Source organism: Anoplopoma fimbria, chromosome 17, assembly GCF_027596085.1.
Source record: "Anoplopoma fimbria isolate UVic2021 breed Golden Eagle Sablefish chromosome 17, Afim_UVic_2022, whole genome shotgun sequence".
NCBI classification, from domain to species: Eukaryota; Metazoa; Chordata; class Actinopteri; order Perciformes; family Anoplopomatidae; genus Anoplopoma; species Anoplopoma fimbria.
The window spans coordinates 21,703,259-21,729,904 of record NC_072465.1 but is presented as its reverse complement, the minus strand read 5'-3'; the positions used below and the strand labels follow the sequence as shown (position 1 = coordinate 21,729,904).

General features: G+C 39.2%; 2 protein-coding genes across 4 annotated transcripts in view; both read right to left on the bottom strand.

The window, feature by feature from the left end:
• Positions 1-2,433: 2,433 nt before the first annotated feature.
• Positions 2,434-17,950, bottom strand: smarcd1 (SWI/SNF related, matrix associated, actin dependent regulator of chromatin, subfamily d, member 1). Its single transcript, XM_054616812.1, has 13 exons — positions 17,739-17,950; positions 12,790-12,965; positions 11,436-11,478; positions 10,976-11,098; positions 10,324-10,446; positions 9,915-10,031; positions 9,435-9,536; positions 9,164-9,325; positions 7,349-7,446; positions 7,073-7,208; positions 6,016-6,138; positions 4,604-4,705; positions 2,434-3,852 (listed from the first exon to the last, which is right to left on the bottom strand). Exons 1-13 carry the CDS (start codon positions 17,928-17,930, stop codon positions 3,799-3,801), a joined length of 1,551 nt encoding a protein of 516 aa, XP_054472787.1. The 5' UTR covers positions 17,931-17,950; the 3' UTR covers positions 2,434-3,798.
• A 6,227-nt stretch (positions 17,951-24,177) lies between these two features.
• Positions 24,178-26,646, bottom strand: part of asic1b (acid-sensing (proton-gated) ion channel 1b) — a 151,834-nt gene continuing 149,365 nt past the window's right edge. For all 3 annotated transcript variants that reach the window (XM_054616569.1, XM_054616567.1, XM_054616568.1), the window contains 3 exons: positions 26,348-26,427; positions 25,663-25,764; positions 24,178-24,888 (listed from right to left, as the gene is read on the bottom strand). In XM_054616569.1, the coding sequence (XP_054472544.1) occupies positions 24,793-24,888; positions 25,663-25,764; positions 26,348-26,427 (278 nt within the window). In that variant the 3' untranslated portion in view covers positions 24,178-24,792. The remainder of the gene's footprint in view (positions 24,889-25,662; positions 25,765-26,347; positions 26,428-26,646) is intronic.

Here is a 26,646-nt window from a genome sequence, read left to right as displayed (position 1 = left end):
ACACATACCATTCATTGAGTGCACACTACCAAGCATTTACAGCACACTGAAGTGCAAAATTGAAAACACAATCATAGAAATGGAACACACCATATGAATGACAACGACTCTGGAGAATGAGCCATTTCTCCTTTTGTAAAATGTCTCAGTGTAGGCCTACTTTTTTCATAGTCAAACATAAAACAGCACACAAATATGCAGCGGCTGAGATTTGGTTGGACCCTCTGGCCGGCCTCCCTCATGCTCAAACCATGGTTGAGCACATGGTCTACCACAGTGGCCCGAATCTCATTAGAGATGACCGTTCTCCTTCTTCTTTCTCCTCCTCCTCCTCCTTGTCCTCCTCCTCCTTCTCCTCCTCTTCCTTGTCCTCCTCCTTGTCCTCTTCCTCCTCCTTGTCCTCCTCCTTGTCCTCCTCCTCCTCTTCCTCCTCCTTGTCCTCCTCCTCCTCCTTGTCCTCCTCTTCCTCCTCCTTGTCCTCCTCTTCCTCTCCCTCCTCCTTCTTGTCCTCCTCTTCACCCTTGTCCTCCTCCTCCTCCTCCTACTCTTCCTCCTCTTCCTTCTCTCTGTCCTCCTACTCCTCCTCCCCCTTGTCCCCCTCCTTCTTGTCCTCCTCTTCCTCCTCCTCCTCCTTGTCCTCTTCCTCCTCCTTGTCCTCCTCCTCCTCCTTGTCCTCCTCCTCCTCTCCCTCCTCCATCTTCCTCCTCCTCCTTCCTTGTCCCCCTCCATCTTGTCCTCCTCTTCCTCCTCCTTGTCCTCCTCTTCCTCCTCCTTGTCCTCCTCTTCCTCTCCCTCCTCCTTCTTGTCCTCCTCTTCCTCCTCCTTGTCCTCCTCTTCCCCCTTGTCCTCCTCCTCCTCCTTGTCCTCCTCCTCCTCCTACTCTTCCTCCTCTTCCTTCTCTCTGTCCTCCTACTCCTCCTCCCCCTTGTCCCTCTCCTTCTTGTCCTCCTCTTCCTCTCACTCTTACCCCTCTCCTTCTCTGGTTGTCGATCTCTTCAAAGTTCTCCATTGTTCACCAAACAAAACAGAGGCTCGAGGCACTTTTATGCTGCAGTCCTGATTGCAAATTGCTCAACAGACCTGAATGTTTAGAGATTTGAATCTTTGTGTGTTGTAGGTTGATGCTTTGAGATTTTACTTGAGAAGTGTGTGCAACAACTGAACATTGTGTGTAGTGTTTTGACAACAAGGTGATGTGTAATTGACATCAGAGTGTAAAGAAGGAAAGTCAGAGTCTAATGCAGATAAGGGAGTGTGAAGTAGTGCCAAATTGGGTCGAGCGATTGGTACATGAAGTGAAGGTTGTGTGAAATTGTGCCGAATTTTCGCTTTTTGTGTGTTAACTGAGAAAAACTGTAAGTAAAGTTTTGAGGTACTTGTACTTCACTTGAGTATTTTTCATTTAATGGTAGGTTACTTTACTCCTACTTCATTACATTTCAGAGAGAAATACATTTTTTACTCCACTATATTTGTCTGACAGCTGTAGATACTTTGTAGACTAAGATTTTATATAAAACAACTCATGAATAGCTTTTAATATAAAGTGTAAACCAGTGTATTCCAAAAGTTATGGCTAGTGACCTCTTACTGAAAAAAGAGAGTGGAATTTGGGTGTTTGCCTTTCAGATATCTTTGAGCTGTTAGCAGGTCCATCAAAAGGGATTTTCTCTCTTAAATTCTCAGATGGTTTCATTCACATTAGTTTTCAACATCACTGACAAGTAAAATTGTCCAATATTTCACAAAAAGGCAAAGATCCGAGTCTATAAAATGAATACATACTTGTGCTCCAGAATATTATTTTCCCCCTACCCCATTTATCACCTGGAGACTCCCTAAAGTTATCTTATTTATGACCCTGAGGTTGTGGAACTCTAAACAAAACTACTTAACTTTATAAACTAAAGTTCAAACTTCAGCAGCTAAACAGTAAAATGCTGCTAATCTACTGATGCATTCATAATGTAATGTCAGAAATAATAGTCACAGGAGGTATTTTTCTGCAGTACTTTTACTTTTAAGTACATTTTACTAACTAATTAAGTAGGATTTTGATGAGTATTTTAACATTGTTATACTGGTAAATAATCTGAGTACTTCCTCTGCCACTGATGCGTTTTTGCTGGTTTCTTTGTCTCATGTGAGAGTAAACATTATGGGTTCATTTCTTGACATTTAATAATGAATGAAACCTTGATTTATAAACTAATTGCCAGATAGATAAATAATAAAATATCAGTTGAAGTTCAATTGAAATCCATAAGGGAATATTAAAGTTTGTCATTATGTAGAGGTAAAAAAAAATAAGAAATCACTGTCAGACATGTACATTTTACATAGCCTTTATTATAACATAAGAACATACAGAAAAATAGGTTTGGTCCATGAAAAATTCTGCAGATTCAAATTCTACTACAGTCCCCACCCCCCCCCCCCCACCCCCCAGAGGTTCCCACCACTTGTTTCAAATCATGTTCCCGCCCAAACCAACATTAGTGTATTCTTGGAATTTGTTAATTAAATGAACGCTAAAGTTTCAGCCAGGACACTCATCTTTACCTTCAACAAGGAAACAACAACCATTAAACTCAACAAGGTGTAAAGTCTTCAGCCAGCGTACAAAGAAGCTAAAACTCTTTAAATCTTTGTTAACTGTTTATGGCTTCTCTGCACATAATCAAAAAAATACACAAAACTAAAAAAAAAAGCAGATTATTTAACTTTTCCCAGCTTGCAGGCGACGTAAATGTCGTGTACATTTCGCCTCCGCAGAGCAGCGGCTCGTCAAACGTGACATCTTTATGTAGAGGAGAGCTAAATCACTGCTGTGACAGCGAGGGCTGATTAATAATATAAATACTGCTTCAACTATCTGAGCGTAGACAAAGAGTTAAGAAAAAAAAAACATCTGCCAGGATAAGATACAATTTCACTTCACATCCATCTTCAGTTTTTTTTCTCTGCTCAGTATTTACAAAACTATATAGACTAGAGGTACTCATACTAGCTACTTCCTTGATAATCTGTACTAGCTAACAAGACAAGTACTGATATAATACATACTTTTAAAACAAGAATCATTGATAATAACAAAAAAGAAAAAAAAGAAAAGGAGAACTTCATACTAAATGGCACCCTTAACAAAAGATGTGTATCTTGCCAGGTTTGAGCTTTCTCTCTCGGACACCAGACACAAACTGTCCAATCAAACCAACGCCAGCTTAAGACAAAGTGACACATGAACAGCTGACAAAGTAGCTCGATTGATTACAAACACAATCAATATCTAACTGAATGGGCAAGCATCCGAGGGGCCCCGAGTTGAGAGAGCAAAAATGTTAATTTACTTTCCAAAAAGTGGGGAATAAAGAGTCAAGGCAGAACCAACACATTAATGCTGATTTAAGATAATTTTAGATTCAAGGAAAGATTTCATTAAAAGTTGCCCTCTGCTTTTCATTTGTGTACAATCTGTACTTCTGTGTGGGCAACAATGTATCAAAATGAGAGGAATGCTTCCAGGTAAGGCTTTGACAAGCAAGCGAAAAATACATTGCAGCTCTAGTGTGGAAAAGTGGAAGTAGCAACCAAACTGCAACAGTGGTCAAGCCTCAGGGAGAATTAAAACAACAAAAAGAACATCCTATTTAACGGTAAAGCCATCTAGTATCTATGTCTCTCTCTAAGTGTGTTAGAAAACTCTTGGGAGGGAATTCATTTTGAACTTCCCCACACACGCTCACAGGTTAAGTTCTCTCCGACCAAACAGCACTTTTTTAGCGTGGATACATTTATTTAGGTGTTCCTGATGCCGAGCGCCGTCTCCAGCTCCTGTCTCCTCTGCTGGACCTGAAAGACACAAAGAAAAGATTTAATCATCGGGAGAAAACGCTCCGATAAAAGGTCAACAATGGCCATGATAAAACAACAGCAGTCTTTGGCCATGAGAACATGCTGATGTTAAGAATATATAATGTTTATCCTTTTCACCATCGAAGTTACAGACAGAAACTAATCTTTTTTTTAATAATCGATTTATTGTTTTATTAATAAGAAATACCAAACGTTCTCTACCTTCAGCTTCCCAAATGTGAGGATTTTCTGCTTTTCTTTGTGGGATATGTTAGTAAATTGAATGTGTTTCTAATTGGGCATCCATATAAAAAAAAAAAAAGGTGGCAAATTTCCTCTTCAAGTCCAAACATTTATTTTATTTTGGTGATTTGTCATAGGCTTTTGTATTGCATTTAGTATTTGAAAATTACAAAAACAATATGCAGTAATGGTTGGTTGAAGTCACAATTAACACAAAATACAGCTGATCACCAAAGTCATTACAGTTTGTCTGAACCATATTTCATGGCAATTCAAATAGTTGGTGAGATATTTCACTCAAAACCTAAATGTCAACCTCACAGTGGCGCTAGAGGAAAAGTCAGGGCCTCACTAAAGTTGGTAGGATTCAGCTTCTGCACAACATGAATTTAATCAACATCTCGTGCCAATTCCTAAAATAGTTATTGAAATAATTCAAGTAGGACCAAAGTAGTATACCTAAAGAAAAACTAAATGCAGGAGGAGGAGGAATAAAGTGGATTACCTTGGAGTAGAAGTAGCGACAGACGGCCTCCTGAGCCCACGGCTGGTAGTAAAACTCTGCTCTCCGCTCTTCTTCTGGGTTTGCTACCACATCTGTCATGGTCTGTAAACAGAGAAAGACACATTCACACATCTGTCAAACTCTGATGGCAGCTAACACAAACATATCGTCACAAGAAAGCAAGGTTGACTGTTGAGCTTTAAAACTGAATTTGTTCAATTTAACGGAGATTCAGCTGAACAAACACTGCAGGTGGAGACAGCGTTCAGTCATATATATATTTTATTATTAGGTTATTTAATGTTTCACGCTGTATTTTGACTCCGCTATCCTGTGTTAAACCTGAGTGAGCAACATAAGAGAGCAGAACGTACTTATATGTAATAAAGTTCTCTTTTTCCACAGAAAACCTCTGTAGGGCCAAATATGATCAACCTCAATCATGACCTCAAGGAATTCACTGAACTTTAGAATAAACAAAATTTAGATATACCAGAGAGTCTGTTTGTAAATGTTGTTTTGATGATCCTTTCCATTTGATAGACATGAATGTCAAGTGTCTGTAGTTTAAGTGTTTCCCTCTGAGGTACTCATAGTAGTTATCATCATGTATCCGTGACTTTTTGCACCGCAAAAGTTTATTTTTCTTGTCTCCACTTTTCTTTCATTTTCTACATTTCTCAATGTTTTGTTCAAACACCTACAGAGTGTGCTGCGTTAGAAATGGGTTTCAGATTGTCAAGTCAATTTAAATAACCCAAAATCACAAACTTTCCTCAATAGGATTTACAAATCCCTATAGCATATGACTTCCTCCATCCTAAAACCTCTGAATCAAATACGGAATAAGTCTTCAGGCAGAAGGGAAATTTCTTCTAGGATGGGAAAAAATATGCATTACATCAAACCGTGTGTACAGATAACAGTGGCAGTGAAATTGCACTATGGAGACACTGAATGCTAATATTGGAGAGGTAGATGGAGCAATAACAGAAGCAATAGTAACAACGGAGGAAGAAGAAGAGTTTCTAGTTGAAAACGATAAGTCACATGGCTTACTCAAAACATTTAAAGCTATTAAAAGAGATCTATTGACGCTTATGTCAGTGGACAAACTGCTATTGCCTCCTTTTCTTATACAAGATGGATTTCTCTCGGAACAACTGCTGAACATTGACGCAAAATGGCCGTATGTTTGCTCCTCTGAATGACATCAACTACATGTCTATCCACTGTTCGTCTTATTTAGAAGAACACAAAACAAAACCGTCAGGAATGCACGGTGCATTTAAAACAGCTGTGATATCTGCATACGGTGGATTTGTTTGTTTTAAAGCAGAAGCAACGTGTTTTCTGTAGCGATAAATGTGTTTTAAGTGCCTTGAGGGCTCAGTTTTGCCGGACGGACTCACCTTGAGGTCTCTGCACTGCGACTGCAGCCAGTCGTTGATAAAGCCCTGAGGATCTCTGGCAAAACTCAACATGAACTCTCTCTGGGTCTTCAGCTGGTTAATGGTCTCAATGGTTTCATGGATCTGAAAATGATTAAACATAATAAAAAAAAGGTTGGGTCATTAATTTAAAGTAATTAATAAGGTATTAATTAAATGGAGCTGACACAGAAAAAGGGGGGGACAGATGTTTTACTTCATAACCATTTTACAGTAAGTGTTGCTGAGATCAGCAGTTTTAAAACCCACAGCACCAGATTTATTTTATAATAAGACACTAAACATGCAGAGTTGACTCAGAAACTGAGACTCTGCAACAAACTTTCTGATATAAGGCCGGCAGGAACAGGGTGTATCTCAGTAATTGTCACCAAACCCAAAATAAAGTGACAATATGAATGGCGCCTATAAAGTATAAACAAGCGCTCTCTATTTACAATGACTCAACAAAAGACTGCACAGGAGGACGTCTTCTAAGGAAAACGGCTCCGCGTCTTATCAATGTGATTACAGCCATCCCAGCCAAGGTAACGGCTGCTAGCAGGAGGTCAAAAAGACCTGAGTGACTTCAAAACGACGCTAGAACGAAGCCAGCAACTCACAGGCAACAATTTGGGCGAGTGGTTAAGTGTGAAAACTCCCCTCAGGAGGCTCACAAAATTGAGGGGAAATAAACAACACAGTGGCTTAATGGAGCAGGGGTCCAATAAAAAAAGAAAAGAAAAAAAGAAAGACTATTCACAATGCATTTAAAGTGAGCGAGCTTAAAATGGCCTTTACACAGCTCCGGCAGATGGAGGTCGTAACGGAGAATTAAATGCTATTTCTTTACTACACATAAAAATACGTCCTCTCTTTGTGTGACATTAATTCGAGTTTGAGTTGTTCTACAGTCAGTGGGAATTTAGTAATTTAATAGATCAAGCCCCACAAAAAAGGCAGAGAAAAACAGCAGGAAACAAAACTGCCTCTCATTACAGAGGAAGGGGATGTGTCCGTCTTAAACTCTCTGCTGTACCTTGTTATCCAGTCCGGCTATTTCCTGCTGACTGGCTGTGGAGAGCAGGAAGGAGTTCATCTGGGTCTTCAGCGTGTCGTCGACCTCCACGTCAATGTCGTAGCACGCAGTCTTCTTTTGGTCATTAGGGTCAACACTATGAGAGGGTACAGTACATTTACTTAACTAGTTTTATGTGGAAATGTCAAATTATCCAGCAGGAGATCAGGAAAACACAACTTTAACACGCGACTTTTGTCGGACAGTGGACCTCATTTATCACTGTAATGAAGTTACCTGATCACATGGTTGATGATGATTGGCTCTGGGGGCATCAGGAGGGCATGCAAGCGCTGCGGGATCTCGGAGAACTTCATTCGCTGAGTCTCAAAGATCTGCAAAAATGAAATAAACAACACGTTTCTGTCAGAGGCTACTACTAGCAGATTAGCAAAACTAGACATATTCAGCGGTCTCATTCAGACCATCGGGGATAAAACAAGAAATACATTCGATTAAATCATTCCCAAGGCTGCACAGAGTAATCACAGTCCTCAAATCTTCTGCCAACAGACAGCAGTCTCTTCTAATCTGCAACCGACACTACAACCACTGAGCTTTATGCAAACATAAGCACGGTGAAGCAATCGGTATGAAAATGAGCGTATGATGTAATCGGATGACATTTGGAGCTACCGACTTTCATTGTAATAGAATTGATAATTATGCACAGGACACACACCGGCCTTTGTTTTCCACAGTTCCTTTGGTTGTTTCACCGCCCACTGTTTCCGTTACTGGGAATAGTAACTACAAAGAACTTACATTGATACTCTTTGGTAACTGGAGATAAATAGTGAAAGCTACTCGGGTATACAAAAACATTATTCTCTTCCTGTTTTGGTTATTTTAGTGGTTGACAAACATCCCTTTTGCCCTTAATTGAGCGTTCATGTCCCTGGAGGTCGTGCCTGGTGGCAGACAGAATGGCTTAGTGAAAGTGAGGCTTATAGGGAACCAATCAAAATGCAGATGGTGGTATTATTGTCTAGCCCTTACATTTAAATTGTGCTGTCAAGATGTACTTCATAATGATAAGTTAAAGCAACATTTTCCTTTTCCCACTTAAATGTAGCAAATACTATATGGACATGAGGGGGCTGAATAAAATTAAAGAATTGACTTTAAGTCTTTTGCAAACCATCTAAAAAGGCTCTTTGGACTAAAGTATCGACCAAATGCAGATCCACCAATTGTGGAAATGGTTCAGGAGAAACTGTTTGAGTAACTTTGCTTCATAATTTATTTTGTTATCAGGGACAATACACATCAATTGTCAATATTTTTCAAATGTGTTCGATTTAGTCAAAATGTTTGAGTTCCTGGGCAGGTAAGAGTGCACTGAATTTTGTGTTGAAAAGAAAACCCTCCTAAGACTTTGTATTCTAAATAAATTACTTTATTATTCACTCACAATTTAACTAACTATATGGACTACAAACAGATTTTCAGCCTCTAATGTGCAAGTTTTTTTTAAAATCTATATTATGTTTATTTTCACAATAACAGGTGTATAGCCAGAACCAATGCCACCTCTGTGCAAACATTTGCAATAATCCACTCTGTCCTGTTTTTTTTGTCCAGGCGTGTGTTGGTCTCTGCTATTAAGACTTGTGACAATTTGTACTCATAGTGTGGCTAAAAGAGTAAAAAAGCAAATCTGAGCTTTTGAATTCATGGCTCTATTCCATCTTTACTACAATACAAATCACTGTTGTAATTACAAGCAAATGGTAGGAATTCACCGCTAGCTTTCCAAAATCCTGTTTATCTTGGCACAGTATTAAGAAAAGCACTAAAAACCAGTCAGTGATCCAGAAAGAGACTCCATACAAGGACAGCTGGAAGGGTAGAGGGACGGACTGCACAACATCAAGAGCACGAAACAACCGAGACAACCATGCTTCAAACACCGGCAACAGTTTGTATTCATCAGGTCTGAAGAACAGAGAGGCCTCTTTTGGTGTCTTTCCAAATAACAAAATGTGTCACTGAAGTTTAACGACGATGATTTTTAAGGTGCGTTATGTTACAAAAAGGGACTCGACTCACCTGCTGCAGGTATTTGTCACAGTTGATGAACTCGCGCTCATGAGGGTCCTGGAGTTTGTGGGTCTTGACGTACTGCCACAGAGCCTGAATGATGACGGGTCTGGTCTGGGTGTGGATGCCCAGCATACGGGCCAGCCGGGGGTCCAGCTTGAACTGAGGGGGCTGTTTGGTACACAGAACGATTGGTTTGATATGAAGCCGACGACAAATGCTTGAAAGGCACTTGAAGGCAACATTATTAAAATCACAGGGCCTTTGAGCATTTATTTACCTGGTAGTCGAGCATGAGCAGGACGGTGCAGCGAACCCCCACATCACCGGGCCTCTTCACCTGGAAACCATCAGTCTCCTGGGTGGTGGCAGTCCTGTGCCACTAAAATAACAGTATTTTTTATTTATATATCGTATACATGTGTACACACACACAAGAAATGATTAGTTGGCAACTATTTGGATAATTGATTGATTGGTTCAGTGACTTTTCATCATCAAAACATTTGAGATTTTTTCAGGATCTAAAATGTAAGATTTCCTGCATTTGATCTTATATGATAATTAATAGAATATCTTTGGCTTTTTCGATCGTTAGTCTGATCAAAGAAAGGGTTCATAAGATGTCAACTAGGGCTAGCTGCAAATTTAACAATTGCAATATATAAAAGCAGAAAATGACAGAACTAACATTAAAAAAAAAGCGGACAACTGGGTAAATATCTGCACGTTTATTCAAATGCACAAAATGAATTCCTACCTCCACAAGGTGATTATCTGGACCATACAGGTCTTTGTCCAACTCGATCACCAGGGACTTGAAGAAAGAGGAGAACTTCCGCTTCTGTTTGGTGGCTTCATACTTGGACACAGCCGTCTGCAAAGCAAATGTTACAGTTAGTGGAATTATGAATGAAAGCATTAAATATATCTGTATAACATCGGTGTCTGTGAAACATTAGAACTTTAAGTATAAAGATTTTTGGTTTCGTAGTTTTGGCTCAATGCAAACCCAACAAAAAGACATTTAAAATTTGGTTGGTTATATTTTCACTGCTCTGAAATAAATGATCACTACAGTTAAAACAGTTAACATATTAACCCATAACTAATACTGTACACACAGAAGACATTACTATAAACCAATACATTTCAATCATTAAGCTTACATCTTCCAGCAGACGCCCCTCAACACGTAGCTCCCATGATGCAACTGTGCCTTCTCCATCCTCAGCGTCGGGCTTTGCGGGGTTAAAGGTGTTTGATATGAAGATCCGAAGCTTTCTCTTTTGCTGGAAAACAATCAATGAAAAGAAACTTTAAATTGATGGGCTATAATTCACTCAACACTGACTCGTTATCTACACTGATAATCGGCACATGTGCACAAACAGGGGAAAAGATAAGAGAGCTCTGCTGTGACAGCGTGCAGCTTGATTTCAGATTAGATCAATGTATTGGTGTGCTGAGGGACGGACACAACTCGTATAGAAATATTTGCTAGACATGTTGTCAACCTAACAGTGTAGTTAACGTTGGAGCCATATAAAAACAACCAAAAAATCTTTAACTTCAGAAGTAAAAGCCTGGTTCAACAGCAAGATGAAAAACAACTCCAACAAACAAATCCACCTTTACATGGCAACCAGTGATACGTCTGAACTCATAGCGCTGCAGACATTTTTTACAAGCTTTAACCGAATTACATTACTTTTAAAAGTCCAGTTATGGGGATGGATGGGGGCCCCTGGGGGTCTGAATGGCCATGTTATTAATTTCAGCTCTGAAGCGGAGGGATTGAGGGCCTTATTTGATCCATACCTTAATGGGCCTCTTGAGGGCCTCCTGAATGTCCAGCCTCTTGCGCATGATGGTCTGGTCCAGCTTCCTCTCAAAAGCCAGCAGATCCATGTAAGCCTGAGACTCCGGGACCAGTTCCCTGATCTAGGACACAACAAAAGACACACGGTGACCACTGATCCAAGTACAGCAGAGCTCCTTCAGAGGAACACACTCAGTTTATATCCTTATATGCATAAAGTGGTTTCTAATAACCAGTCACAAACATGTGTTGTACAAAAATATTTTTTCTGACAACAAGGAGGTGTAACTGCTCAAGCAGCTTCCACACATTATTTTAAAAAAAGAAGAGCTTTAATTCTAGTACTTTAAACAGAGTCACCTCAATTAATTTTAAATTGACAAGCAAATGTAATCTCTCCAACACAATGAAGACCAGTATTAATGGATTTCCATGGACTGCTGTGTGAATAACACTCACCCTCTGAGGTAGAATTTTATCAGCCATCTTCTTCTTCTTTGTGCTGTAAAAACAAAACATAGAAACAATATAAGTTTGAGTGAGAGTCAAAGAGGAGTGTGCTGGATTAAAATAATCACAATAATTCAGTTCTTGATCCAAAAACCAAATGTAGTAGTGAGGGATAATGTGGGCAGCTGGTTCCACCAATTGGAAGATTCAATTTCACATTTGAAAAAGTGAGGCCATTATTATTGTGACTCTTCAATTGGCCTCCAAATATAGCGCTAATTATAAGTTTCTCTCACTAATCAACTGGTATTCTCTCTCCTCTTTGTCTTCTGCTGCTATGGCAACAGTGGCGCTCATTAATGCTGCAGCTGGCAGCTCAGATGACTTTCACTACATTTGTTTGTCTTTCTGTATTTATTATTATTTATGGCATATAACAGAGTTCATTCAGAAACATTGAAAAAGGAAATGTGCGGATTAGTGGAGTGGAACTTGAGACAATCACCGAAAAACAGAGTCGACTGCCACAAAGAGCAGAGCGGAGATGGAAGCTACGCTAAACCAGCACTGATCCAAGGCTACTCCATTACCCAGCATCCACCTGGCTGTCTGATGTTCGGTCTAAACATGCACTGCAGGACTGCACTACGGTTTTTGTTTTGTTTGTTGTGTTTTTCTTGTGTAGCAAATGTGCTACAACTGCATTTCGCTGTGCATCCCTGTGTTGCATAATGACAGAAAATGGCTTTGAATCTATTATATAAATTGAATCGACAAATCAATAGGGCTATTGTTTGATGGCAATCTTTTTTCAATGCATCTACCAATTATTCCATAGTTATATGAAATAGGTAAATTATATTCTTTTGCACTAGAGCTAAGATAATTTCAAATTCATTCAATCTACTATTATATAAAACAAAGTGAAGCAGCAAACCCTCATATTTGAGAAGCTGAAGCCACAGGATGTTTGTCATTTTACTCAAGAAAAGATGAATATAAAAATCTAAATAGTTGCCAACTAAACAGTCTTGTAACATTTCAATTAATCATTTCAAAACTGATGAAGCTTATTTTTAAGTTTACAGACATTTAATAAGACTTCTAATAAAGCATTTCTTTATAAAAAATCATATTTCTTTCCATTAAGAAAAGTCCCCTTTTTTCAATCTGGGATAGTAAAGACAGATCTCCAATAGGAAACATGGTTTTGGTCGACAGTGATGAGGGAGTGGGCGGCTGCAGGGTTGGAGAGTTTTATTCCCAATCAAAATACTATTTCTCATGCCATTTAATACAACAAAGCAAATAATAAAAGAAAAGCTCTAAATATTGATCTTCTGTACGAGAGGGGACGACTTACTGCTGGTTGCGGTTCTGCTGCTGAACCTGCTGGATCTGGTTTGGGGCGGGCCTCTTGCGAGACGGGTCCATCACTCCGGGCATCACAGGGCGAGACACTGGGCTGTTGCCGTATCCTGGGGGGCCCATGGCTGGTCCCTGTGGGGTCATACGGTTGGATGGAGGCATGCCTGGTCTCTGCATAGAAAATATAGGGGAAATTATTTTTCATGGTTGACCGAGCGTTGTTTTTTCCTCGATAAAATTGATGGATTTTAGGTTTTCAATGTGAGAATTTGTTGCTTTTCCTTGCTTTACATTATAATAATATAAATTGACTATATTCTGGCTTTAAACTGTTGGCCTGACAAAGCAAGACATTCGAGGACAGCACATTGGATATTGCACATTTTTCACTGTTACCTAATGTTTCATAGACCATCAATCAAGAAAACCAGCAGTTTAACTGCTAATGAGAACTATTTAACTTCGGGACTCTCCGATGGCTGGTGAGAATTTTTTGTTCCGACACAACCCAAATTGCATTTTTTTTGCAGCCACAATGGCCGATCTAGTGCTGTGGCTGGTAATACAATGTGCTGTATCTTAATTAATGTTTCACTGAATGATACATTGCAACAAAGAAACTGCAAGCCCTTTTGAAAAGCAACTTACTATAACAAATCAATCTCTGTTTATATATCTGGTGTGTGTGTTTGTCTTTTGCATATGTTGTAAACAGTTCGTCCGATCGATTTCACACTTGGAAGGTGTATTGCCGAGGACCCAAGGACGTGCACTGTTGAAGTTGGTGCAATTTGGACACGTGACTTGTTCAATATAAATAAACTTTGAATGAACGAGCTAACGGCGCTCTGTGCGGCAGTGGGGTTGGAGCTTCAGAGTAAAGCATGTCGTCCACAGCCTTTTCAGTCATTGGACTACAGTTAACTTCTGTTGCTAGATGCTGGATTTACTAACAGAACAGCCGAACTTCCACAGAGTCAACGAGCGACCAGCAGTTCTGGACAATGTTTCAAGAAGCAGTTCTGGGAGCCAAGCTATCAGCCCGTTCTGTACGGGCAACCAAACACGCACTGCACTAGCGTTTTTAAAAACAGGGAATCAAAGGGTGGAAGAATTCATAAAGAAAACAAAAAATACACATCAGTCACAGATGTGAAACACCCTACAGGTTTAATATTCAGGGTAAACTTACTTAATTGACACCGTTTTGCTTCCTTGGGTGAATCCAAATGAATAATGCTTCTCCCTTTTATCCACTATGTGAAAACTGTATCTCCAAGGTCAATGCGTCAAAGCTTTTGAGGATTAAAGCAGATCAACAGTAAGGTAAACATTTAGTTTAATTTTTAACTTGATTTGACGCTATATAATTAAATAAATATCACGACAAAACCTGATCCTTAATTTTTTCCCATCCATATAGGGAATGTGCATATCAACATTTTTTCACCCATCATCAAAGACGTTATCCTTAATATAACCATAATAAATGATCCTAAGCCCTGATGTTAGTGTATTAATATTAATTCTAAAAAAAATTTTAACTTAACAGAAAAACAAATAGCAGCTCTGTACCGTTTACAGAAAAAAATAAACCCTCCTTTTTAAAAATCATCAAATCCACATACTTTGGTCCTACAAGAAGAGACAGCAACAATTTGCATGCCGGCTCCTTCAAACAAGCTAATACAGAACAAACTCAGACTCACCAAGCCGAGTGCTAAGAACTCAAACAGGCGACTTCGTGTATTTGACTGCATGAGTGCAGGTGAGAAGCAGAAGCTTATAGATAGACAAATGACAAATCACTGTTTGCAGCTTTCCCTCCAGCAGTCAGTTCAACAAATGAGTGAGATGAAGGCAAAACACACTCTCTTCAGCATAAGGTGGAGGGTGGTAGAGTGACGGACATTAACTTGTCAACAATACGAGCCAAATGAATATGCTCTGCCTTTTCCACACAGCGCAGTGTGGGCAGAGTAACTGCATTTCGATCATTTAGCACTCTTTATACTTTACACCGGTACAACCTTGGTTTACCGGAGAACAACTGGAGTTCTGCAGTATTCAGAATAGGATGCCGATTCGACTAGGTTGAGAAATGCAGCTTGTGTGACTGAAAGCAGTCAAGGACGCTGGAGAAAAAGAGATATAACATCCTTTCACTAAACTATGTTTCAGGTTGCCAGTAGCTAGGCAGCACACACTTCACCTATTGTGGATATACGATAAATATGTCTATAGACTACACCAAGACCAGATAGAATTAGTACTAAACGGATAAAAGAATACACAGAGCCACAGGTAAGATTAATAAAACCATGATCATCTGCTGGGGTCTATTGAAAAATCTTCAAAATCACTTAGTAGCAGCTTAAATATATGGATAACAACTCGGGCTGTACCAGATCTCTCTTTTTTTTTTTTTAATAAAAATACGTTTGGAGCTTCAACATAGGTTTTTGAAAGATGGTTTTATGACATCACAGTTGTTGGTATTGTGGTTATATAAATGTTATTCATGGTGCTGTTAGATTGCTGCAAATGCGCTCTGTTAATGCAGGCGTTTGCCTCTTTGTGTGCGGCAAGAGGGAGAGCAAACTGCTTTTAAATGCAGTGAAAATATTGTTTTTGAAAAGCTTAACACCAACAAATGTGGATTGAAGGAGAACATTTTGTTAAATAGTAGCATGTTGTGGGTTTTGGAAATGATTCCATCACTTTTTTCAATATATTTTTACTTTTGGACTTTACAACTATGTGGAGTTATTGGAAATGTTTGGATCACACAAGTTGGAAAGATGAAGCGCCATTATTTTACATATTGTATAATACTTTTACTAACAGCAACCACGCAGTGCTATATAATCATGCTAAAGGCATTCAATAATTAATTTATGACTTGTTTCCCAGTGCATAAACCAACTGTTATTCCTCAAAAGGGACTTGATTATGTATGGCTCCTCTGGGGACACTCCTATGTCTTCCCCTCTCACTTATACACAATCAGCTTTGATGACGGAAACGCCGCCAGACAAACTGATTTTGACGACAACAATTCCACCTCGTTTCCAAAGATGGAAACTTATCTCTGTTATACATTTTTGAGAAAAACATCAACAGTGTGTTAACGACTTGAAAATGTCTTTCCACATGGGGAAAAGTTTGGTGCCTGCCTTAAGCAAAGCAAAGATGACCCCGATTCTGGTATCAAATTAGTGCTTTCCTGATCCTTGTAATTAATACTTAATTCTGGTATGGGGATTTTGCTGCTTTGTTGTTATTTTTCAAAGAGGCTGTGTCCTTGTAATTCAGCACCATGAAATCCAAGCACACAACCCCTACAAAAACAATTAGGATGGAGGGATGAGTAATTAAAATCATTTTGGATGTAGCCCTAGTTTCACCACTATATACAGTACCAGTCAAAAGTTTGGACACACCTTCTCATTCAATGGTTTTTCTTTATTTTTTTTCTACATTGTAGATTAATATTGAAGACATCCGAACTATGAAGGAACACATATGGATTTATGTGGTAAACAAACAAATGCTCAACAAACCAGAATATGTTTTATATTTTACATTCTTCAAAGTAGTTGAATGAGAAGGTGTGTCCAAACTTTTGACTGGTACTGTATAAGATATCAGTAACATGGCAAACCTTTCGGTGTCTCACACAAGTTAAACATTGTGTTGGTTGGCCACAGCCTCCATGGTTTCAGACTTATATCATCAATACAGCAGAGTCGCTGCCCATCTTTCAGCGCAGGCTGAAAACTCACCTCTTCAAGAAGTACTACCCTGAGCCTTCCACTTAGCACTTATTGTATTCATATTAGTTTGTTGCACTTATTGTATTCATATTAGTTTGTTGCACTTATTGTATTCGTATTAGTTTGTTGCATTAATTGTATTCGTATTAGTCTGTTGCACTTATTGTATTAGTTTAATAATAATAATAATAATAAGTTTGTTGCACTTATTGTATTCGTATTAGTTTGTTGCACTTATTGTATTCGTATTAGTTTGTTGCATTAATTGTATTCGTATTAGTCTGTTGCACTTATTGTATTAGTTTGTTGCACTTATTGTATTAGTTTGTTGCACTTATTGTATTCGTATTAGTTTGTTTCTGTACTTTTGCTCTGGTTTATGCTTTTAGATGCTTGTTTAAGAAAGGAGATGCACTTATGACTTCTGGTGACTAGTAGTTCTCTTGAATACCTATGTTGAATACACTTATTGTAAGTCGCTTTGGATAAAAGCGTCTGCTAAATGACTGTAATGTAATGTAATATAATGGATGAACACTTAATGTTTTAACTAAGTTTTTAGAAAACATCTGGATCCACTTATTCTGTTGTGCAACACCTTTACCAGCCAGGTGACACCAAGTTAACCAAAGGTAGGATCTGGTGCAGCCTGTGCACGGTGATCAACAGGGTGCTAAATGACTGTAATGTAAAGTAAAGTAAAGTAAAGTAAAGTAAAGTAAAGTAAAGTAATGTAATGTAATGTAATGTGCAGGCTGCTGAGTCCCTGCAGCCGGTTCATTCATAAAGTGGACCAGACGTAGTAGTATCTCCAACACCAACTTTTTAAACTCAAAGAAAAACATGAACTTTCTGCAGTTACACGCTCACCATTAAACCATCCAAGCTTGTTTTAGTAAAGTTCAAGCGTGCAAACTAAGCGGAACTCAGCTAGCAGCTAGCCTCGTTAGCATGCTAAGCTAAGTAGCCTTTTTTTGTAGCTCTCTGTAATGTGAGCGGGCGGGATTCAAACCACGATAAAACCAGCCACGTCGCTCATAACACGGGGATGCAAACGCTTCAGCCGGGTGTTTAGTCTGCATGGAGCCGGGTAGGTGTGTGTGTGTGTGTGTGTGTGTGTCGGGTTAGCCGCCGGTGACAAAGCAGCGGTGCGGGGCTTTGTTCTCACCGGGTATCCGGGCCCGGGCATCGGGGAGCGGTACATGTGGTTCTGCGCCGCCGACGACGGTACCATCCGTCCGGTGGGCGTCCCGGGTCCCATGCCTGGTCCTGCGATCGGTACCGGTGGTCCGGGTCCCATTGCTCCACCGCCGCCGCCTCCACCAGTCGGTGCTGTCTGAAACCCCCCTCTGGCCGCCATCTCCTTTCTGAATGTCGCCGCCGGTGGTGGAGGAACGGAGCTATCGCGAGAACGAGATTTTGCATGAGGATACATCAGCGACCCCTGGTGGATGTCAGCGGTACTGCATTACATTACATTACATTACATTACTTTACATTACTTTACATTACATTACTTTAAATTACTTTACATTACTTTACATTACTTTACTTTACTTTACTTTACATTACTTTACTTTACATTACATTACTTTACTTTACTTTACTTTACATTACTTTACTTTACATTACATTACTTTACTTTACTTTACTTTACTTTACTTTACATTACTTTACTTTACATTACATTACATTACAGGCAATGGTGAGCGTATAACTTCAGAAAGTTCATGTTTTTTCTTTGAGTTTAAAAGTTGGTGTTGGAGCTACTACTACGTCTGGTCCACTTTATGAATGAACCGGCTGCAGGGACTCAGCTTGTGTCCCTGCAGGAGGCTCGGACCCGGAGCAGCCTGCACATTACATTACATTACTTTACTTTACATTACATTACATTACATTACATTACTTTACTTTACATTACATTACATTACATTACATTACATTACTTTACATTACATTACATTACTTTACATTACATTACAGTCATTTAGCACCCTGTTGATCCAACGCCAGACACCGTGCACAGGCTGCACCAGATCCTACCTTTGGTTAACTTGGTGTCACCTGGCTGGTAAAGGCGTTGCACAACAGAATAAGTGGATCCAGATGTTTTCTTTAAACTTAGTTAAAACATTAAGTGTTCATCCATTATATTACATTACAGTCATTTAGCAGACGCTTTTATCCAAAGCGACTTACAGGAAGTGTATTCAACATAGGTATTCAAGAGAACTACTAGTCACCAGAAGTCATAAGTGCATCTCCTTTCTTAAACAAGCATCCAAAAGCATAATCCAGAGCAAAAGTATAGTGCAGAGGCAAATTACTACGAAAACAAAAAACATTAAAACATTAAAAAACATAATAGTTTAAAACAAACAGTGTCAAATCCCCAAAAGTAACTTGATCCTGAAAAAACCCCCAAAAAACCCATAGCACATTTATAACAAATAACATAAACTGGACCACATTCGAACATAGTTAACTTACATTATTTGTATTGCACCATTATAACTATGTTTAAGTAAGATGGCGCCAGAGGTCGGTAGCCTGTCGCAGCAGCTCTCTACCAACTTTGCTACTTTTGTATTCTTTCTACTATTTTTATTCGTTGTTGTATTCTTATTTTTAATTTTTATTCTATTTTTATTTTATTGTATAGTATGTGTATTTATTATCTGTTTCTATGTAGTTGAGCTGCTGCAACACCTGAATTTCCCCCATGGGGATCAATAAAGGAATATAATAATATGTGTATGCTATGAAGTATATATGTGTTTTACTCTTCTATGTGGCTTTATCTGACCATACTCAGGTCTTTAATCACTTTTTTTGTTTTGAAATTTGACAAATATTCAACGTTCACTGCCTACAAATATACTTCCTAGATTTCAAGAAGCAGCATCTGTGTATAAGAAATGAGTATCAGACATGGGATGTAATGTGTAATGTGTATCAGATGTGGGATGTTATGAAATAAAAGTGTTAATTTTAACCCGTGCAATCTTAACAATCAATGGCCATTAAATATGATGACAGAAAAAGGTAAAAAAAAACATTACAGTATTTCTATTTTATTCAATTCTGGAAGATACTAAACAAACACACAACCAAAATGCCTGACGAGAGAAACACTATTCTTTGATCATTTGAAGCTTTTATTTCATTAATTGTTTAATAATTAATGCCTTGAAAGCCACATGTGCTCCCACTGAATAACAACTCTCGGTTTGAGTTATCACAAAAAAATCGCAGTCATTGTATTTTCTTTCAACACAGCAGGGGTTCATGAATAAGTAAATCAGCTCCCTTCTTGATTATTAGGTGATCCAAATCACAACTGCACCACCTCAACACTGGATGGTTGTTGAACTGAATCACTCTGAGTATATATATATATATATATATATAATCAGTATAATGTTTCATCTGGAGAGAGGATGTTGCACCTTTGGCTTCTAAACTAACAAGTAGACAACAAGTTCAGAGCGCAGCGGCTGACGTCCTGTAAGTCAGCCACAGCCTCAAACACTTTCTTGTTTCCAAACTTTGATTTCATAACACTTCCCCCCCATTAGCATCAAGCTACAACAGCACAAAACATGTCATTCCATCTGTTTGCACGGCGAGCTTGTGTTTGATCAGAGTCTAATTGTGTGAGTATACAAGAGAGGAGGGGGGATACATTATGTTTTTGTGTTTTTATATGGGAGCAAGATGTGGTAAAATCTTCATTCATGGGACAGATTTGCCTCCATTGTGAATCAAATCTCCAGAGAGGATTTTACACCCTGTGTGTGTGTGTGTGTGTGTGTGTGTGTGTGTGTGGGTGGGAGAGAGAGAGAGATGACAGGTGATTATGTTTATCTCCTACCAGCCTGCTGACAGCCTAGATATTAAATTATAAGGGTTCATACTTCAAACAAGTGAAAGGACAAATCAGGCAGAGTCAAGTCTGAAATATAATATGGTGTTTCTCGGTGCTGAGAACGATGACTGCGCTGTAATTATCAATCCTCTTAATGAGCAGAATGTAAAGTGGAGCCCAGAGGAGCGGAGCTGCAGCCTTATCTATGACAAACGGCTGAGCATCCTAATTGCACTGAAAGATCTGACGGGATAAATTTATACCAGAAACGTGACTCATCTGGAATGTTGGGAGGAGTGAGAGCACGGAGACGAGCATCAGCTTCAATTCATTTCTGTACAGTAAAGATCCAGTACTATAAAAACAGTGTAACGCCCACTACCAATCACATATTCAGGGTCAATATGTGGGTCAACTTTACCCAGAAGCAATAAAGACAACGGTGTGTTTGGAGTGTTATTTTTTACTATTCAGACACTTTTTTTCAGCAAAAGTAGAAATACCACAGTGTTCAAGTACTCCAAAGTCTTGCATTCAATTTTACAAAAATTCTATACATTTCTGGAATAATATATATTTATTTTTTGGATTATTATTGATATAAGGTAAACATCACTTAAATATTGTAGTTGGTAATGGTGGAGCTAATTTTACCTACTTTATTTGCTGCCAGTTGACTTAATCTACAGTAATACGTCTAATTCCATTTTTTTATTATATTTTGTATTAATTATATAAAAAGCAAATTCACTAAGCAGTTTCTGTGGAATAAAAATATTTATATTTACCTCTCAAATGAAGTACAGTACAATGAATAAATGTATCTTTGTTGGGTTATTAATAACTAAGTTTTGCAAACTGTTTTACACTGGGTCAAAATAACGATATTTCTTTATTTTAAAAACAGGTAAGTAACCCAATCGTCATACAACAATTACACTAACACTGGGTCAAAACAACCCTTTGTTACTCGGTAAAGTTAACCCAGTTCTGCATTGCTGCTTCAGTGAACTGACACAAAACTGAACAGATTTTGGCTCAGTGATTTTCACTGTGTGCTTTAATCTAGTCATTGACAACGACGGCACATTTTGCGCCACATTAAGAAACTGTATAACAAGTGTGTAATCTCCTTGTTGATGTAGATAATGAGATGTGATAAAAGGATTAGGAGGACATTAACTCCGATACAAAAAAAGATCCGGTGCGAATGCATATTCAGTGACAGCAGAAGGAGCGATTAAAACTGGCAGATGTGGGCGAAAAAACATGCACATGCACGAGTCTCATTAAAATATATCAACAAACATTAGAGGTTGCCTGCTTGGAATACAGAGCCCTCTACATCACATCCTGCTGCCTGGAGGTGATTAGCTGAGGGTGTTACAGCCATTAAAGAAGGGCAGGCACTTTGGGTAGATTCCAGTTCAGATTCATCTTCCTTATGTATCGTCTTAGATTGGCTGGGTGTCAACCAACAAGGTGAAAGCAAGGAGGGAGCATTCCTCTCTGATCTTCATATATTGGGGGGGGCTGAGTGAGGGCACATAGTGATTTAACCTCATTCAGAGAGGAGGGACGCAGTTGGCAAGATTTCTGGATCTGCTAACATCATGTTAAACTGAAATAAGAGCGCAAAAACTGCAGGTAATCTTTCCTAATCCATCATTTTTTGGGAGATATTTATTTCAGTTTGTCTGAACTCCCGCTGGTAAACCCACACACACACCTGCTTTACCCCCGGAGCCTTATCAGGAAAAGCAGCAAGCATCTCCTGCAGGATTTATCTCCTGTATTATGACCCTCCTCTGCAATCTCATGAGCCGGCGACTGACGCTCAGACAAAGACACAAATGCCAACAGGAAATGAATAGTGTCATCTTTTATTTCCTTGATTAATGTGTCTTCTTGGCAGGTACAAGAGAAAATAATAAAAACCATCAGGGGGCACCATCATGTTTTAGACATTCAAAACAAGAAAAATCTTCATCAGATGTTGGAGTGGAGCTGGTTCCCGGGAGCTTTAACATCTGTATATTAATGCTCAGTCACCCTCTGAGGTCAATCCTCTGAATGATAAAAAATGAATGCACGCTGGCATTTGTTGAACTATGTTGATGTTTGATTTTCCCTCTAAAAGAAGTCATGAAAAAATCATAAGACAAAGAGTGAAACTCCTGTCCTAGAATAACCCTGACTGTCTGGTAGCAGCGGACTGATGTGCAGCCTGCCGAGCAACAAAACGTGATTTCAAGGCAGAGCATGTTTGAGGGCGCATAACTGGGCTCTAATATTCTCAGTCATGCATCACCAAGCTGCTTTCCTTACACAAGGGTGGCAGCTGGCAGCACCAGATGTACAGTAGAATAAGAGAGCAGCCGTCCAGAGTGTGCGGCTGCTGGCCGGATGACAATCTTGATAAAACTTGTATTGGCTGTGCAGGATATTTCTCATCCATCCTTTTGTCATACTGCAGCAAAAAATTTAATTACATTTCAAGAGTGTGGAGCTCAAAAACACCCAATGTTGTGGCTTGCAGCTGCTAAACTGAAGCCCAAAATGAATGGTTGAGGCAGATAACTAATATGTATTTTAATACCAGACTCCTGCCCCCCCCCCCCTTAATGCTGATTTAATTCCAAGAAGAAATGTTGTACGAAGCAAAACACAAGATAAAATGTTGATTAGAAAAAATGGGGATAGCAAAACGCCTTAGATGGAGCAAAGAATTCTTAATCAGATTTTCTTTGAGCTACTTGTGATTCAAAATTAACATTTGCACAGTATGTGGAATTGAAAATGCTTTGCTTTCGGTGTTTACCTCTTTGAACAAACGGACAAATAAAGGCTTCAAAGAGGCAAATTACTGATGCGAATAAAACCTCAGAAGAATAACAATTTCCCAAATGATATTTAGATTTTATTTATGCTTTGATAACTAAATAGACCAGCCTATTGCCTGGAAGATGGAGACAGGATCATCAGGCAATATCGAGTATGTTTTATATGAAAGAAAGAAAAAACAACGGAAAAAACAGTCCGATAAACACGATATTAATAATATGACAATATATCAAGAAGAATAGTACGTCGTCTTTTACATCACCTCTACATACTGGTGGTATTGTGCTTTGATAAGACTTTTGCAACTAGAACACAGATACAGAAATTCATTTTTAACAGCCCCACAAAACTAAAAAAAAAAGGATTTGAGCGATTAACTCTCCGAGAGACAAAAAAAATCACTTCACCTTTATCCTGCAGACGAGATAAGAGTTTGCAGAGGCTGAATGAAAATGACTCGGCTCTTCGGGCACACGTGAAAATGAAATAAACAAACGGATGAGAAAATCAAATTAGGTGCAGCTCATTCATTCATTGCACAGTGATGCTGGCGTGTGAGCCCCCACATACACACACACACACGCACACACTGCATAGCTACATACATACGCAGAAATATATGGGATGTATGATCCTCCTTTTTCTGTATATCATTGAGGCAAACTTGGTAATGTATATATATATATATATGTATATATATATTTAAAAAAACTAAAATCTAAATTATAGATGAAATGAAAATCATGCACTGGACAAATACAAGCATGCATTTACATGATGAGACCTGAAATCTTCACCAGTACATTATAAATGGTAGATGATGCAACTCTACCGCTACCACTGCCACCAAAAGCCCCCCCACCCCCTGAAAAACCTCCCTGCACACCCGACTACACTCATCTGGAACACGGATACATTCTCGTACAAACGACACAGAGTCCAGCTGTTGTTTTGGATGGAGCGCTGCAGTTACATATGTTGCTACATGTACGGTGGAGTAAGCAGTATGAACATTTTGTCCCACTAGCAGGCGAGACCATGGTGTGTTGCTGTGTTATATAAAGGCATGGGGGCTCTTTTGTATGATCTGCCGTCTACGCTGAGATAGCTGTACACCTTCCCTTGTTTATTTATACATTGTGTGTTTTTTCGTCTTTTGAAAAGAGAGGTCCGTGTTGGCAAGGTTCCTCCATGAGCATCCTTTTTTTCGGCAGTATTCCAGAGGAAAAAAACAGAGATAGAAGAGTTTAACAGTGCTGCGTGAAATGCTCTCCAGAAAAAAATTAACAGATATTTTTATATTTTTGGGATATCCTCTCCACTTGGCCTCGGGGAACAGTTCTTTGTCGTATTTGATTTGTCCGCTTTGCTCCCTTTCATATGTAAAAAGTGCCTCTGTTAGACTTTGTATCAGTTCCTCACACTCTCCCCCGTGCTGGATAGTTATTGTTGTATGGTTGGCTTTGGTTGCATAACACGCATTTCGAAGCTTCACCCGGGGTTTCGCTCAGCAAGTGAAGTCTTCAAAGTTGGCCTGGGCCGGGTGATGAGGTAGCATGTTGCCAGGATACGTTGATGGTGTACGCAGGTTCTCGCAAGGAGCCTGAGAAGGAAATGAGGAGAGAGAGAAAGCAAAAAAAATGTTTTAATAAAAAGGCAAGTAAGATGAAGTAGAGAGGAGGATAAGGATAGAGGAGAGAAATAATTGTCGAGAGAGGAAGTATTGAGATAGAGCGGAGGCAAACAATCGGAGAGGGAGTTATCACAACGAGAGTAAAGCAGAATATAAAATGCATTTGAGAAAACCTTAAAGTCATAAACTTAAAGATAAACATGACATGAGCAACCAGCCGGGCCAGAGAGGATATAGATCCCTAAGAAATACTCTGGAGTACAAAAGATGAAAATAATAATAATAAAGATGGATGGAAACACTGCAACGTAAAGCCGGAGAGCAGACCAGAGGAGGAGCACATCTTTCCCTTTTTCTTTCTTTCTCGGGGCTCAGACTTACAATTAAAGTGAACCGGCTTCATTTACACTTGGAAATAAGTGAGCTGTCAAACCTTTCCAGAGCTCTAATTCCATCCTGTCCCTTCCGGTCCCGTCCACCAGCTTTGATTTAATTCAAGCCACTTTTGGCTCTCCTACTACACTCTCTCTCTCTCTATTTCTTCTCCCCCTCAACCCAATCACCTTTCCACTTACTTTCCTGTCTCTCAAGTCCTTCCCCTTCTAGCTTCCTCCATCTCTACCTCTTCACTGACTCTACCACCACCACCACTTCTGTCGATTCGCCCTCCTTCACCCCCCCGTACATAGAAAAGCATTGTGACACAGTGGAAGTGTTTAGCAGCAGCAGCAGCAGCATACTGACATGGCGTTTCACATCATCCAGGCTCAGCACAGCTCCCCGGTCATTGTTGTTGCGGCTTTTGTGTTTCTTCTTCACGCATCGGCACAGCTTGTACTTGATCACCTGTAAACAGACGAGGACAGCCATTACTGACCTTTTCTGGATCAAAACACAATATTCAGAAACATGCCTTTTCTTTTTTATTTTGTCTGTTCATTGTCTGAACCCACACGCTTTGGAGGTATGAGGGATCAGGCAAAGTCAAATTCAAGAGAGATTGATTTTATGCATCTATATCTATAACCTTGAAGCTGCACATGAACGAGTGAAACAAACAGACACACAAACAATGATTTCTGTATTGCTGGTAGAGGGGAAGTTATGGAAGAAGCAACACAGAGTTACTCTAATGAGAAGAGACAAAGACATCCTGACTAATCTAAAATATAATACATATAAAATGTCAATGTATTCAGAGTCTCTGCTGCTGAGATGTGTGTGTGGGTTTGTGTAAGCTTGTGAGGGACACAATGTTCGTCATGCTCGCTTGAAATACGTCCTCGTGCAGATGGTAAAACTTGTGCGAAAAATTCCCTTTTGTGAGCAAGTTATAACAGTAATACTGAAGCATGACACATTTCCATACCCAGCACATTAAACCAGATGTGAGGGAAAAGCTCCCCATGATGATGGGAGATTGTTTTACCTCATATAGATAGTCAAAAAGTTCAAGAATAGTGAGGATGCTGGCTCCGATGAAGAGACCCATCTGACCTCCAATATCACCTGGAGAGACGGATACGAAAGCACAAAATGTACCTTAGCACAAAGCAGACAGGAGTATCATTTCTGTAAAGCTTCGAAATGTGCTTTTCATCTTTATCAAGGTTTGAAAGATGAGAAATATGTATTCATATATATTTTTTGAAGAAAAAGAAAAGTAGTTGAAAAACCATGATGGATTAAAGAAACAGTTCTGTGTCTCCTGGGACCTGAACATGTTAA